This window comes from Heptranchias perlo, chromosome 9 (genome assembly GCF_035084215.1).
Source record: "Heptranchias perlo isolate sHepPer1 chromosome 9, sHepPer1.hap1, whole genome shotgun sequence".
Lineage (NCBI taxonomy): Eukaryota > Metazoa > Chordata > Chondrichthyes > Hexanchiformes > Hexanchidae > Heptranchias > Heptranchias perlo.
The window spans coordinates 6,019,005-6,036,298 of NC_090333.1; the positions used below are offsets into that span (position 1 = coordinate 6,019,005).

A 17,294-nucleotide genomic window follows, 5' to 3' on the forward strand; every position below is an offset into this window, starting at 1 on the left:
AGAGGCAAAAAGGCTGAGGGAGGGAATTCCAGAGCTTAAGGCCGAGGCAGCTGAAGGCACGGCCTCCAGTGGTGGAGCGATTAAAACCGGGGATGCGCAAGAGTCCAGTATTGGAGGAACTCAGAGTTGTCGGAGGGTTGTACAGCTGGAGGAAGTTACAGAGATCGGGAGGGGCGAGGCCATGGAGGGATTTGAAACAAGGATGATTGTAAAGGTAGGAAACACGGCAGCCAATTTGCGCTCAGAAAGCTCCCGCAACCAGCAATAAAATAAATGACCAGATAATCTGATTTACATTAAGTTGTTGGTTCAGGGATATATTTTAAATTCGAGGTGTTGGTGGACTGGGAGCCAATGTAGGTCAACGAGCACAGGTGTGATTGGTGAATGGGACTTGGTGTGAGTTAGGATACGGGCAGCAGAGTTCTGGATGAGCTCAAGGTTTTGGAGGGTGGAAGATGAGAGGCCGGTGGGGCAGCATTGGAATAGTCAAGTCTTGAGGTATCAAAGGCATGGATGAGGATTTCAGCAGCAGATGAGCTGAGGCAGGGTCAGAGAAGGCAACGTTATGGAGGTGGATGTAGGCAGTCTTGGTGATGGAGAGGATTTGTGGTCAGAAGCTCATATCAGGGTCAAATAGGACTCCAAGTTTGCAAACGGTCTGGTTCATCCTCAAACAGTGGTCATGGAGAGGGATGAAGCACTTTGAGACATTCTGAGGTCATGAAAGGCGCTATACAAAAGCAAGTTCTTTCTTTTTCCTTTATTAGTTTCTCTGTTTGCTGTTGGCCAAGATTTGGAGGAAGGGGGAGAAGAGAACGTCCCTTTAAAAGTTGCATTTCAGAGTATGAAGATTGTTTCAACATTTCACTATTGCCACATCCACCAACACAGAGAGAGAGAGAGAGAGAGAGACTCAGGAGGTGTCATCATCAGTCACATCCGGGTGGATGTAAATAAATGATCTTGCTGCATCTGGTGGATCTTCATATCGGGCAGAGCTCAGGCGGAGAGGATGCGCTGGAGTTTGGAATTGGCGCAGGCCCTGGTCGTGCTCGTGCTGTGGGTCTGCTGCGGCTCCGGGACCGGCTGCCCGTGTTCGGATCGGGCTCTGTGCGAACCCGTGACCGTGGAGCATGAGTTCGAGGTGGGTGTTCGGGGGCCGGGGGTGGGTGTTCGGGGGCCGGGGGTGGGTGTTCGGGGGCTGGGGGATGGTGTTTGGGGGCCGAGGGTGGGTGTTCGTGGGTCGTGGGTGGGTGTTCTGAACAGTCTGAGGGGTGTGTGTCGGGGTGAGGGACAGGTGGAGCTATTGGGATGGGGGTAGTGGGGGGGGGGAATGTCCGATTATTGTTGAAATGCAAAGTGTATCATATTATAATCCGTATGTTAAAGTGTTAATATTGGTATAGTTACAGTTTGTATAAAATAGGACGAACAGTAGTATTGAGCAGTGCAAAGATATTTTAACAAGTGCAGCTTCCATAAAATGTGTTTTTAAAAATATTTCTCCAATGTGCAGAGTCTTAAATGATGTGTGATCTAACTCCTGCAGTGTGTCTGTCTAATACCATGGTTAAGGTTTGTGGTTTTCACAGAATATTGAAAATCCTGGAATCTCATGCAATAAAAATGACATTTTTCACTCATTGTAAAACTGGGACCTTGGCCACGATTAAATTGAATACAACGTAACAGATCTTTAAAAAATAAATTGGTTGCAAAATGACTCTGTAACTGCTGACTGTATTGATGAGGTCAGTATTTACTTCAGAGCAATGTTACTAAGTGGGCAGTGTGGCAGCAACAAGAGCACCACCAATATAACCTGCAGGCTCGATGTGTTCATTCTGCTTTTATCCCACTTCCCCCACCTTCCCACAAACAAAACATTCTTCTGACAGATGGGTGGGATAAAAGTTTCCTCTGCCTGTTGGTTCCAAGAATGAATAAACTTGAATTTATGGAGCACCTCATGTCCTCAGGATGTCCCAAAGAACTTCACATGAAATGAATTACTTTTTGAAGTGTTGTCGGCAAACTCAACAGCAATTTTTAAAAATTCGTTCATGGGATGTGGGCGTCGCTGGCAAGGCCAGCATTTATTGCCCATCCCTAATTGCCCTTGAGAAGGTGGTGGTGAGCCGCCTTTTTGAACCGCTGCAGTCCGTGTGGGGAAGGTTCTCCCACAGTGCTGTTAGGTAAGGAGTTCCATGATTTTGACAAGCGACGATGAAGGAACGTTGATATATTTCCAAGTTGAGATGGTGTGTGACTTGGAGGGGAACGTGCATATGGTGTTGTTCCGATGTGCCTGCTGCCCTTGTCCTTCGAGTTGGTAGAGTTTGCGGGTTTGTGTGGCGCTGTCGAAGAAGCCTTGGTGAGTTGCGACAATGCATCCCATGGATGGGACACACTGCAGCCACTGTGCTCCGGTGGTGAAGGGATTGAATGTTTCAGGTGGTGGATGGGGTAGCAATCAAGCGGGCTGCTTTGTCCTGGATGGTGTGGATTTCTTGAGTGTTGTTGGAGCTGCACTCATCCAGGCAAGTGGAGAGTATTCCATCACACTCTCCTGACTCGTGCCTTGTAGATGGTGGAAAGGCTTTGGGGAGTCAGGAGGTGAGTCAGTCGCCACAGAATACCCAGCCTCTGACTTGCTCTTGTAGCCACAGAATTTATATAGCTGGTCCAGTTAAGTTTCTGGTCAATGGTGACCTCCAGGATGTTGATGATAATGTCGTTGAATATCAAGGGGAGGTGGTTAGACTCTCTCACATTGGAAATGGACATTGCCTGGCACTTGGCGTGAATGTTACTTGCCACTTATCAGCCCAAACCTGGATGTTGTCCAGGTCATGTTACATACGGGCACGGACTGCTTCATTATTTGAGGGGTTGCGAATGGAACTGAATACTGTGCAATATTCAGTGAAAATCCCCATTTCTGACCTTATGATGGAGGGAAGGTCATTGATGAAGCAGCTGAAGATGGTTGGGCCTTGGACACTGCCCTGAGGAACTCCTGCAGCAATGTCTTGGGGCTGAGATGATTGGCCTCCAACAAGCACTACCATCTTCCTTTGTGCTAGGTATGACTCCAGCCACTGGAGAGTTTTTCCCCTGATTCCCATTGACTTCAATTTTACTCGGGCTCCTTGGTGCAACACTCGGTCAAATACTGCCTTGATTTCAAGGGCTGTCACTCTCACCTCACCTCTGGAATTCAGCTCTTTTGTCCATGTTTGGACCTAGGCTGTAATGAGGTCTGGAGGCGGGAACCAAACTGAGCATCGGTGAGCAGGTTATTGGTGAGTAAGTGTCGTTTGATAGCATTGTCGATGACACCTTCCATCACTTTGCTAATGATTGAGAGTAGACTGCTGGGGCAGTAATTGGCCGGATTGGATTTGTCCTGCTTTTTGTAGACAGGACATACCTGAGCAATTTTCCACATTGTTGGATAGATGCCAGTGTTGTTGCTGCACTGGAACAGTTTGGCTGGAGGCATTGCTAGTCCTGGAGCACGAATCAGCACTACAGTCGGGATGTTGTCGGGGCCCATAACTTGGCACTTCTTGCTGAAGATGGTTGCAAACACATCAGCCTTGTTTAGCACTTACGTGCTGGACTCTGCCATTATTGAGGATGAGCATCTATACAGAGCCTCCTCCACACCGTTAGTTGTTTAATTGTCCACCACCATTCACGACTGGGTGTGGCAAGACTGCAGAGCTTTGATCTGATCCGTTGGTTGTGGAATCATTTTGCTCTGTGTATAGCATGTTGCTTCCGCTGTTTAGCATGCATGTCGTCCTGTGTTGTAGCTTCACCTGGTTGGCACCTCATTTTTTGGTACGCCTGGTGCTGCTCCTGGCATGCTCTTCTGCACTCCTCAATCAACCAGGGTTGATCCCCTGGCATGTTGGTAATGGTAGAGAGAGGAATATGCCGGGCTATGAGGTTACAGATTGTGCTGGAAAACAATTCTGCTGATATGTGCAGAGCAAGGTCCCACAAACAGCAAGTTGCATGAATGAACAGTTAATGTGTTTCTGCTGATGTTGGTTGAGAGAAAAGTGTTGGCCAGGACACCAAGAGAACTCCCTGCTCTTCAATATTGCCAGCGGTCTATTAGATCCCCTTTAACATCTCATCCAAAAGACAACCCCTCCAACAATGCAGCACTCTCTCATTACTGCACAAAAGTGCCAGCTTGGATGATGCATGTTTGATAGTCTCAGTCCAAATCAAAGGGCCCAAATCACAAAACTGTGATGAACTAAACTGCAGCACTAAACAGGCAGTCTCATTTGAGAACACAGGATGGTTGGTGTGAGAAACGGAAAAATGTCACACTGGTGCAGTATGGGCTGTTTCTCTTTCTCGGGAACTATATTCTGATCTAGTCTTGCTGGTCTCATGGTAGAAATGCTTGATTTGACACCAGGTACCTTGAATGGAAAAGTTTTAAAACTGTAACTCTAAAGTTGCTTGTAATATGAGTTTATTTAGTTTAAGTTGTCCTTTTGAAGTGTATTGAGCACCAACACTTGGAATGGAGTATTGGGATGTGAGCTCCTTTTCCTCATGTTGTTCAGTTCCTCTCACCTGCACTATTGTGGAGATGGAAGTTCTGAGAGGTTGTTCCTCTTTAGCATATTCTTTTTTTCTGGTGGCTGCGTTTAGATCGACAATGGTGGCCACCTGAGAATCAGTTCACCAGCCGTTCCTTACCCCGTAACCTGGGGAAATGATAATGGGCCAAATTTTACTCTAACAGGGCATCTCACGGTGCTTGCCGTTACTTGGACCTGCCCTTGCACGTTTTTGAGTGGCAAGTTGCTGAAAGTGCGAACTGATAACGGGGCAGCGAGTGAAACAGGGCATTTGGGAGCTGAGTGAACAGGACAAGAAACAGGGTATCTCCTTAACCAATGAGATTGAAGGATTGTGAAATTAACAGCGCAAGGATTGAGAAGGAAGTGTAAATTAGAGTGGGCGAATTCAATGTCAAATCAGGTACAGAAAGAGAAATAAAGAGAGGAAAAGAAAGATTGGATTAAAAGAGAGAGAAAAAAGTGAGTGAAAGGGGAAGTAAAAACAAGTTTGAATTTTAAATTTCCATTTTTAAATCTCCAACAGCAATTAAATCCTGAAGGAATGAGACTCCACTCTTGTAATAGTTAATTTTCAGTGCCAGAGATCTTGATTGCCGATAATGAACACATTCACCGTCGTTAAAAAGTTACTTAGACTGGAATGGAAAAGACGTAACTTTCCATGGCGAGTTCAGTTTGAATCTCCTGCGCAAATACATGAACTTTACGTCGTTCAATGAATTTTAACGGTGAGCAAGATAGCGAGATGCTGTTTTCATGAAGCTAACAGCGGAGCAGCCCAACTCGGTCAGCAACTTGTGGATGTTTGAGTTTAACTGCGTATCTGCCCCTCGCCTGAAGTTGCTGTACCATTTACACATAAATAAAACGAGCGCCATTAGCCTCACCGTTATTTTGTCAACAAAATCTGGGCCATTGATTGTGAAAATATATATTTTTAAATGGCAGTTTTCTGCCCTTCATTACTGCAATTGACTGCTTTATTTTGTACTAGGTCTTTGTCTTTGATGTTGGAGGAAAGGATTGGAAGTATTATGACTGGTCTAAGGTCACGACTATTGCAGCCTTTGGACCTTACGATCCTGAGCTTTTGTGTTATGCTCATGCGAATCAAGTTCGAGTTGTCCTGAGAGGTAAATAATTTTATCACAGAAAAAACAAATGTCCTTCTGTCTTCCAATGCAAGCTGTATTATTGAGAACCACATAAAAGGACATTCAGTGCACAGCCTTGAATTGCGACCTTACAGTGCTGAAATTCCTCTGCAGCTCCTGCACAACTCGAGCTAATAATTCCACATTCCATCTATAATATATTAAAATCTTACATCCACACACACACCTCCTGTCTACAAAACCTTACTTTCTATTGTCAAGTTTTTCACACTTTTGTGGCAACTTTTTCCATTTATAAATTCCTCTGTCCACATTTATAATGATGTGGAGATGCCTGTGATGGACTGGGGTTGACAATTGTAAACAATTTTACAACACCAAGTTATAGTCCAGCAATTTTATTTGAAATTACACATTTATAATGGGAACTGTCTCCGTAAACTTGATGCGCTGTAATTACAACCTCCCCACCAGTGGTGGCACTGTCGCACCTCTGTTTTGCATCTTTCAGCTCAAAATGCCATTTAAATAAAAATTATAATTGATCAAAGTATTGTATTAAAAATTAGGACAAAATTCATGATTTCACAATGGGGACTGAGTTACATCTGAACACCCTGGTTGAATTATCCCCCACACTCCAATCCTGCTTCATCTGAATACTACACAAGTCTGGACTCTCTTTGTCCATTGCCATGGGAGATTGACTGGTGATGTATTTTTATTCTACTTTTCACCTCCCAAACTTGCTGGATTCGTGAGCACTGAGCGGGAGTCTTCTGATCGAGGAGTGGGGGAGGGGGAGAATTCTGAGGAGGGAGATTGTGGGATCCAGCAAGGACTCAGGAGATGGTCAGGGATTGCTGGGATCTGGCAGTATTGGGGAGATGAGGGAATGGAGGGTCTAACATGTCTTGTTGGGGAGGAGTGGGTTCTAATGGAATGGGATCCAAACTGCTGTTGACATCTTTGGAAGCATCAGTCCCTCACCCCTCACATGTTCCTGCAAGTTAGGTGCCCGAACCACCGCTTCCCTCATTGTCGCCCTATTCCGATCTTCTGTACTTGCCTTGAGCATTTAAGCAGAAATGCTTGGTTAAGAAAGCCTTAAAAAGCGCAAACAAATCACTGGGGTTCATTTCTAGAGGAAAATAATTCACAGCAGAGAAGTTATGTTAATCTTGTATAGGTCCTTGGTTAGAAAACACTGAGAGGACTGTGCACAGTTCTGGACTCCATACTACAAAAAGATACAGAAGTACTGGAGAAAGTGCAAAAAGGATTTACAAGGATGATATCAGAACTGAGAGAGTATAACTATCAGGAAAGACTGAACAGGCTGGGGCTCTTTTCTCTGGAAAAGAGAAGGCTGGGACGTGATCTGATAGAGGTATTTAAAATTATGAATGGGTTCGATCGGGCATATGGAGAGAAGAATTGGCAAGATGTAACGAGTGCCACAGGAATCAGTGTCCTAGTACATGAATCACAAAAAGTTAGTATGCAGGTACAGGAAGTGATTAGGAAGGCAAATGGAATATTGTCATTTATTGCAAGGGGAATGGAATCTTAAAGTAGAGATGTTTTGCTCCAGTTGTGCAGGGCATTGGTGAGACCACATCTGGAATACTGTGTGCAGTTTTGGTCTTCTTATTTAAGAAAGGACATAATTGCTTTGGAGGTAGTTCAGAGAAGGTTCACTCAACTGATTCCTCAGAAGAGGGGGTATCTTGAGAGAAAAGGTTGAACAAGTTGGGCCTGTATACACTGGAGTTTAGAAGAACGAGAGGTTATCATATTGAAACATACAAGGTCCTGAGGGGACGAGAAGGGGTAGATGATGAGAGGATGTTTCCCTTTGTGGGAGATACTAGAACTAGTGGCCACCAGTTTATAAATTATGGGTCTCCCATTTAAGACGGAAATGAGGAGGAATTTTTTCTCTCACAGGGTCGTGAGTCTGTGGAACTCCCTTGCCAGAGAACGGTGGAGGCAGGGTCATTGAATATTTCTAAGGCTGAGTGCGATAGATTCCTGATTAACAAGGGAGTCAAAGGTTGTAGTAGGTAGACAGGTAAGTAGGGTTGAGGTCACAATCAGATCAATCATCACCTTACCAAATAGCAGAGCAGGCTCGAGGGGCTGAATGGCCTACTCCAGCTCTCGTATGTTCATATGTTCGTATTTTTCCATTTGTGGGCGAGTCCAAAACTAGAGGTAATCCAAATCAATAAGATAGTCACAAATAAATCCAAAAGGGAATTCAGGAAAAACTTCTTTCGCAAGTGAGTGGAAAGAATGTGGAACTTGCTACCACATGGAGTGGCTGATGCAAATGACATAGATGCATTTAATGGGAAGCTGCAGAAGTATATGAGGGAGAAGGATATGTCCAGGCTTTGGAGACAGGCTGACGCCTTCAAATAAAAACTTCACTTGTCTTTAAAGTCTTTGCTTCAAGCAAAGACACGAAAAGACACAAAAGAAAATTAGTTGGATAAATTTAAACATGTTATTGTGAAATGTCATTTTTTGAATTTGTATTTTATTTTAGAAACTCTTATTTTATAAATTAAATATTGCAGTTACTGAGGAAAAACATGGTCCATGAAAAACAGTTTCAGCTGCAGGTTGAGAAATCTGTTCCACACCATCACTTGGTGGCCGTAGTGTGGAACTGCATCACCACAGGCCACATTATGGGCAAAATCCTATTATAAAGGAGACAGGACGGGCGTCACTGGATGCGAACACAATTAAAATAGAAAAACAAAAGACACTGTTGACACAGAACTTTTGAATAGAAAGATGACAGGACATACTGTTTTTAACAACCTATAAATAGATCGGTGGAACTTTTATTCCCTGGCACAGCAGCAGTCTGCCACTGATGCCAGGATTTAGAATGAAGAATGCAGTTTAATGAAAGCTCCACCCAATTGTGTCCAGAGCCCAGCACACACGCTCCATTCTTCCGACTCTGGGCGACTGAGATTTCTCCTCTTCCACCATCAATGGTAGAACCTTCAGCTGTTACTGTCTTGAACTCCAGATTCTTCTTCTTCAACCTCTTTGTCTTGCTATTTCTCTTCCTATCTTCGAAAGCCTCATCAAAACCTACCTGTTTGATTGTGCCTTTGGTCACTTCCCTCAAGTGTCAGCTTAGCTCAGTGGTAGCACTGTGTCTCTCCTCCTGGGTCAGAAGGTTTTGGGTTTACTCCAGGACTTGACACATAAGTGCAGTACTGAGGGAATGCTGCATTGCCAGAGGTGCTGTGTTTCAGATGAGACCTTAAACAAAGGCTCCACCTGCCTGTTCAAGTGGATGTAAAAGACCCCATTGGCACAATTCAAAGAACAGGGAGTTCTCCTGGTGTCCTGGACAACATTCATCCCTCAACCGACATCACCAAAACAGATTAACTGGCCATTTATCTAATTTCCTGTTTGTGGGGCCTTTCTGGGCACAAATTAACTATCACATCTGCTTGCAAAGCAACAGTGATTACGCTTCAAAAATAATTAATTGGCTATGAAGCATTTAAGGAGATCCTGAGGATGTGTCAGGCACTATGTCAATGCAAATTCGAGCTAAATCTCCCTCTACTACTTCCGACTTGATGTTGGCAGTTCTGTCCTGCAAAGTGTCTTGGGACACAATGTTGTGCGAAACATGCTCTATAATTGGAAGTTGTTTCTTCACCCTTCACCAGGAGTTTTTATACTATGGAACATTGTATACAGACAACGCCGAGCAAATTGGATCGATGAGCAATTGCAGTTGGCAAAAAGGCAATTTATGGATGGAATCAATTTGGATGTGAACATTGCTGCTGGAAATCCATCTGTCGGCTATTTCTTCATGCCTCAACTGGTTTCTGAAACCATGGGTGTGTTCCACCGTGAAATACCTGGGTCTCAGGTGAAGGAGCCATTTTTTTCATTGAATGGGGATAAGCAATTTACTTTCTACTTAATTATGAAGGAAGATTGATATTTTTCTGGATAAGTGAATTGAAATCATGATTTTTCGCTGCTGTTTATCAGTGCATCATCTTGTTACAAAGCTGCTTTGACAATTGCTGAGGTTAGAAATTTTAGATTGAATCAGTTTAAGCTGGATATGCAGCAAACTTGATGCTGCATCACTTGTAGCCCAGAATGATACAAGTGACTTGAGTTCCAGCTTCCATGCATGGGATGGTTCGAACTGTAATTTTCACATAGGTTCTCAGAAGGTTACAGCACAGTAGGAGGCCATTTGGCCCAGCGTGCCTGTTCTGGCTCTTTGAAAGAGCGAACTAATTAATACCACTCCCCTGTTCTTTCCCAACGGCCCTGGAATTTTTTCCACTTCAATTATTTATCCAATTCCCTTTTGAAAGTTACTATTGAATCTGCTTCCACCGCCCTTTCTGGTTTTGCATTCCAGATCATAACAACTCTCTGTGTAAAAAAAATTCTCCTCATCTCCCCTCTCATTCTTTTGCCAATCTCCTTAAACTGTGTCCTCTGGCTATCAACCCTCCTGCCACTGAGAACATTTTCTCCTTATTTACTCCATCAAAACCCTTCTTCAAAGGAAGAAAAACTTGTCTTAATGTAGAGCTATTTGACATCCTTCAGAAATGTCCCACAGTTCATATCCAATGAGTTACTTTGAAATAAAGGGACTATTAAGGAGGCAAAAAAAGAAATCACTCGCTGCATTTTTATTGGGTAAAGTTTGAAGCAGACTTTTACTGCTGAGAAGTTTGCACATAACTGACTTTGATAACTCAGATTACAGTGATATAATTCTTGACCTTCGGCTCCCGAATGCCTTCTTGTTCAGGCAGTGACTACATGAGCCATGCAAATCCTGGTTCGTGCTGAGTTATCTGATTTCAGCTGGGATGTTGGAGGGCACAATTTACCCCGAGTGCCACTGGGTCGGGGAAGGTCAAATGAACCATCTGATCATTATCTGGAAACCTCCCACTGGAAGTGTGACCGTGCAGATGGCCACCAATTGGGTTAGTCCCCCCACCCATGGAAAAATAGCCTGCCAGCACTCAATGTCTGGCCTCACATAAAAGAACTTTGGCCAATTTGACTCGGTATTGGAGTGTGGCTGGCCCTTTTGGGACTACAATTTGGTCACAACTTAATGCCTTTTGGAGAGGAGGAGAGAAAATTGATGGAAAATTGGAGGAAGAAGGTGAGTGAGCAGTGGGGAATTGAACCTGATTAATATTTGATAACCGAGGATCCTATTAATTCTAACTCACTATTTGCCCCAACTTTATCCTGTTCCTTTTTATACAGTCATGAACACTGTCGAACTCCTAACCTGTTAAATTCACAGTTCCCATGGACCATGTGCGAGTGCATATAAAAACCATATAACTACTAGTGATATCCAACATAAGGTATGAGATGAAACTAACTTCTTCTTGTTACTCTTTGGCCCTTAGGTCACATTTAACGTGCCTTGGTCTCCAGACTGCATTGATGGCCGATGCTATGACTTTTTGAGAATTGCAAATTCCTGTGACTTTTTATTTGTGATGTCCTATGATATGCAGAGTCAAATGTGGGACAATTGCTTTGCAAAGGCAAATGCTCCCTATTACCAGACTTTATCAGGTATGTACAATAAGACCATCTGGTTCAGGGTCTACCTGCCCGATATCAATGTGAATCTAAGACCCTCATTATTATTTTCCCCATTTAGGTTACTCCGCTTATATCAATCTGGGAATTGATTCCAGAAAGCTCGTGTTGGGAGTTCCATGGTATGGTTATGACTATCCTTGCACACAGTTTTTTGAGGTAAGGTTTTGTCATTATCTGGCTTTCAGTAATCCGAATTATTTAGAATAGACTATTGTAAACCATTACATAAGAGCCAGAGGTGATCTGGGGAAACATTTTTTTTACGCAGCGAGTTGTTATGATCTGGAATGCACTGCCTGAAAGGGTGGTGGAAGCAGATTTAATATTCACTTTCAAAAGGGAATTGGATAAATACTTGAGGTGAAAAATTTACAGGGCGATGGGGAAAGAGCAGAGGAATGGGACTGATTGGATAGTTCTTGTGACGAGCCAGCACAGGCATCATGGGCCGAATGACCTCCTCCCTTGCTGTACTTACTATGATACTATGATGTTATGATTGTCTTGTTGCTGTGCAAAATATCCCATTGATTCACTGTTCTGGAGAAATTATTTGTTTGCAGTGCTTGCTCTCTGGGCTTACCTTATCTGTGCTATTTAACATTTTATTCCACTGAGGCCTCCCCTTAACTGCATTCTTCTCGGTTGTAAATCTTAAGCTTCTCGAATCTTTTCTCAAAGCTCATCCTTTTAACACAAGGAATCATAAGAACATAGGAACAGGAGGAGGCCATTCAGCCTCTCAAGCTGTTCCGCCATTCAATTAGATCATGTCTGATCTGTATCTTCATTCCATCTACACACCTTGGTTCCATAACCCTTAATACCCTTCCCGAACAAAAATCTATCAATTTCAGTTTTGAAGTTTTCAATTGACCGAGCCTCAACAGCTTTTTGGGGGAGAGAATTCCAGATTTCCACGGCCCTTTTCGTGAAGAAGTGCTTCCTGACATCACCCCTGAACAGCCTTGCTCTAATTTTCAGGTTATGTCCCCTTGTTCTGGACTCTCCCACCAGAGGATATACTTTCTCTCTATCTACCCTATCAACTGCTTTGATCATCTTAAACACGTCAATTACATCACTCCGTAATCTTCTATATTCAGTCTTGTTGCTGTCTATTTGAAATTACAACCTTGTCCTTGTCTATAAATGTACTATTTAATTTTATATATTTCAGTGAGAGACCCTCCTGTCCAAATTGTAAAACTTATTTTTCTCTAATTGTTCCTCTTTACACTTAGAGATCAGTCATGTTGTTACTGCATTTTTGAAGTTACCAAAGTAACTATATTTTCATCCTTTTGTATTTTCAGACTGGTAGGTGTGTATTGGAAAAGATTCCTTTCCGAGGTGCCCCTTGCAGTAATGCAGCTGGACGTCAGGTCCCATACAAAGAGATCGCAGAGCATGTGCACAAATCAATTACTGGCAGATATTGGGATGATGAGCAGAAAGTCCCGTCTTATATCTACATGGTAAGACTGTCAATCAAAACACAATGGAGAGTTGTGCATTGTCCATTCTTTGCAGAATGCAAACCTTGCAGTATTTCATGATTCAATATTCCCTGTGTACAGGATTCAGCACAGTTCAGAATGTACAGTTTATACAGTAGAAAATGTGTGTAGTTGGAGAATAGCCAAGAAAATGGGAGTTGACAGACAAAGCACCAAACCCAGTTCCGTTTGTTAAGACATTGTGTATGACCAGTTGCAAAAAATGAGATGAGCTGTGGTCTTTTCAAATCGATCACTTTACACAACCCATATTGACCCTCCTGTGAAAATTAGCGATTGTTTGGTTTGTGAAATGTGTGCCCCTGTCTCCCATTTGATGATCAATTTAGCACAAAAGATTGACGGTAGCGTACCCTGTACATAAGAAAACTGCACAGTAGCAAATACCACACACTCTTGATCTACTGCATTCTAATGTCCTTCAGGGAAGGAAACCTGCCGTCCTTACCCGGTCTGGCCTATATGTGACTCCAGACCCACAGCAATGTGGTTGATTCTTAATTGCCCTCTGAAATGGCCTAGCAAACCACTCAGTTGTAAAATCCAGATACGAAAAGTCATAATAAGAATAAAACCGGATGGACCACCCGGCATCGGACCACTAGGCACCGGACACGACAACGGCAAACCAAGCCCAGTCGACCCTGCAAAGTCCTCCTCACTCACATCTGGGGACTTGTGCCAAAATTGGGAGCGCTGTCCCTCAGACTAGTCAAGCAACAGCCTGACACAGCCATACTCACTGATCTTTCAACCAACTTCCCAGACTCTTCCATCACCATCCCTGGGTATGTCCTGTCTTCATCAATGACCTTCCCTCCATCATAAGGTCAGAAATGGGGATGTTCGCTGATGATTGCACAGTGTTCAGTTCCATTCGCAACCCCTCAAATAATGAAGCAGTCTGATCCCGCACGCAGCAAGACCTGGACAACATCCAGGCTTGGGCTCATAAGTGGCAAGTAACATTCGCGCCAGATAAGTGACAGGCAATGCCCATCTCCAACAAGAGAGGGTCCAACCACCTCCCCTTGACATTCAACGGCATTACCATCACCAAATCCCCCACCATCAACATCCTGGGGGTCACCATTGACCAGAAACTTAACTGGACCAGCCATATAAATACTGTGGCTACGAGAGCAGGTCAGAGGCTGGGTATTCTGTGGCGAGTGACTCACCTCCTGACTCTGCAAAGCCTTTCCACCATCTACAAGGCACAAGTCAGGAGTGTGATGGAATACTCTCCACTTGCTTGGATGAGTGCAGCTCCAACAACGCTCAGGAAGCTCGACACCATCCAAGATAAAGCAGCCGCTTGATTGGTTCCACCACCCTAAACATTCACTCCCTTCACCACCGGCGCACAGTGGCTGCAGTGCGTACTATCCACAGGATGCACTGCAGCAACTCGCCAAGGCTTCTTCGACAGCACCTCCCAAACCCGCGACCTCTACCATCTCGAAGGACAAGAGCAGCAGGCACATGGAAACAACACCACCTGTATGTTCCCTTCCAAGTCACATACCATCCCAACTTGGAAATATATCGCCGTTCCTTCATCGTCGCTGGGTCAAAATCCTGGAACTCCCTTCCTAACAACACTGTGGGAGAACCGTCACCACACGGACTGCAGCAGTTCAAGAAGGCGGCTCACCACCACCTTCTCAAGGGCAATGAGGGATGGGCAATAAATGCCGGCCTCGCCAGCGACGCCCACATCCCATGAACGAATAAAAAAAAATATCTAGTCACATGTCTAATTGACATTGGCCAAGTCTTGCTGAGATACTTGATGCACTGCAGTCAAACGCTGTGATGCTTGAGCTTTCAGCAGTAACATTGAAATCATGTTTTCCACCTTTCGATTGCAATATTTTGTTACTTTGAGCAATTTGAAAAGATTATTTTGAAATGATAGAATGTTCCACATTGAGTTAAATCAGACCTTGGATAATTCGATTTATTTTTTTAAATCATTTTCTCTGGAGGCCCATGCTAACTCTGACTTGCAAGTCATCTATCTCTTTCTATTTCCCCCAAATCATTTTTTTCCCAATCAAACACCATAATCTTTTGACTTGTTGCATCCGAATTGACATCTGGGCTGTTCATGTGGATTTTTCGAAGTTGCTGTACTGAGGGAGTGCTGCACTGTCGGAGGTGCCGTCCTTCAGATGACACGTTAAACTGAGGTCCCGTCTGTGCTTTCAATGTGTGCCTTATGTTCATATGTTGCACCGCATCCAGATGAGTTAATTGGTTTGGGTGTTAAAAAAGATAGACTTGGAGCTGCTCCTGCTCCGTTCCCGTTACTTGTGTGGACGTGCAGCGGAAAACCGCGTTTGTGCACGGAAATGGAGTTTCTGCCGACGGTCAGGGGACGGAGTGGGAGAAGCCCTGAGGAAATTGCCGGCCGTTGCCGTAAGTCCCTAATTTTTGAGTTTGTTTTGCTCATTTGTCATTGTGCATTTTCTCATCGTACATTTCAGTCCATTCTGTCTTCTGCTGATGAAGATTTTCAGCATAGTGTCTCGAACTGAGCATTGACCCAAACCCCTCGCTCCTATCTGTGTAACTCTTCATTTTTTTATGGCAGGTTAATAATACATTTCATGAGGTCTGGTATGACGATCCACAGAGCATTTCAATTAAGTCAGCGATCATGAAGAAATTGAGACTCCGTGGCATAGGCATGTGGAATGGAAATATGCTGAACTACAGTGATGATCATTTCATAGTAAAGCAAACTGAAGACATGTGGAATGCTCTTTGCCCTTTGTGAGGAAAACGGCGACGTTGAACCATCTCATCTTAACAGAATGTAATCATTTAATTTTGCATGTAAACTCAGCAAAAAGTGAGCAAGCTTCCAACATGAGAAATTAAAGATAACGCAGATCTTGGAAACATTTTGTCGAGCTGACGAATTTCTATTCAATGAAAAGAAAATGTACTGCTACAGTTTGTACTCCAAGATCTGGTCGCTTCAGGCATTTTAAGTTGTTTACAAAATGCATCAAATCTGTATTGACTTTCATAATGCTTAATGATAGTGCAGGTTAAAACATCTTGCCGCTAATTATTTACAATTCAGAAAACAAGTCAGCTTTCCCGTTGGGTAATAATCCAATTCTGATATGCACACGCGTGTTGTCTGTTTTATGCACATCTTAATTCTTGACAATGATTTTGATGATTTTATTTTGATTGGTTATCATTTTGAACCGAGATAACTTTAATTTTCAACTTTCCTCCATTAAGGGGGGGTGAACGGACCAGATAATAGTATCCTGTGTACTGCTAGTATTTTTATTTAATTGTAATATTACAAGACAATGTAACCATTTGAATTTTATTCCACCTGAGTGCTTCACAATTGTCTATTCTTGAAAAGCAATTTAAATTTTTACGGGAACACGTATTTCACAAAATAAAATGTGATGTTTCCAAAGTAAGTGTTTCAGTTGTGTTGCTCCAGGAAAGTGGGGATTGTGTAAATATAAAACAATTGTGGTACCGGTTAAAAAAATTCCCCTCAAGTCTAATCTTGGCACATATATTTAGTAGTCCTTAGTTAATCACTTGCCCTCCCCGTTGCCAACATGTGAAACTCAGTGTTGGGGGGAGGGAGGTCTGTGTCCCATTTTATCTTTATTTACTTTGTAATATTACCCAGCAAGAATTGTCCTGCTCTTTATTCCTGACACAGTTTTCTTCTTTCACAATATTGTTTGACGAACTCTGTGCGTGAGATTATGGTCCAACCATCTCATAGATGAAAATGATGAGACAAAGAAGGCAATAAAATTGGTGCTGTCATTGAATAATACGTAAGTAAGACCATACTTGATCTTTAATATCTTTAACTGATTTCTCGAGGTAAAGTGATCGTTTCGTCGAACAGGAAGCAAAGTTGTCAGAATGGGGGACGGCGAATCAGTCCACTGATCTAATCTTTCCATGTTAGCAGACTGGAGCCCGTTGGCAATTTTACTGATGGGCACAGGAACCAGTTTAGAGCAGGCACTGAATTGACAATGCAGAGAGCTGTCAGGGATATCACACTGCTCAATAGGACCCGTGAGCATCATTAAAGCTGAAAGAGCTGGAAACATTACTTCATCTTATCAAGTTAATCATGGGCTGGGTGAGAAAAGGACACTTTTTTTCTTTTCCCTTTTTTTCTTGAGAATGATAAGGCAAGTTCTTTCCTTTCTTTGCTTTCCTCTTTTTTCTTTTTCGATCTTTTCTCTTTTTCTTTTCTGTTCTCCTTTTTCTTTTCTTTCTTCTAGTTTCCGTTATCCTGTGCTCTCGAGCATTTCCAGCTCTTTCAATAGGATTTGTACGTTTGCTATCAAACAAAAGCATTGAAGCAATTC

At 43.2% G+C, this 17,294-nt stretch overlaps 1 protein-coding gene across 1 annotated transcript; it reads left to right on the forward strand.

Moving 5' to 3' along the window:
* The first annotated feature begins 1,015 nt into the window (after positions 1-1,015).
* On the forward strand, positions 1,016-15,697 carry LOC137324945 (di-N-acetylchitobiase-like). Its single transcript, XM_067989635.1, has 7 exons — positions 1,016-1,147; positions 5,614-5,752; positions 9,448-9,656; positions 11,191-11,362; positions 11,451-11,548; positions 12,709-12,870; positions 15,512-15,697. Exons 1-7 carry the CDS (start codon positions 1,016-1,018, stop codon positions 15,695-15,697), a joined length of 1,098 nt encoding a protein of 365 aa, XP_067845736.1.
* The last annotated feature ends 1,597 nt before the right edge of the window (positions 15,698-17,294 follow it).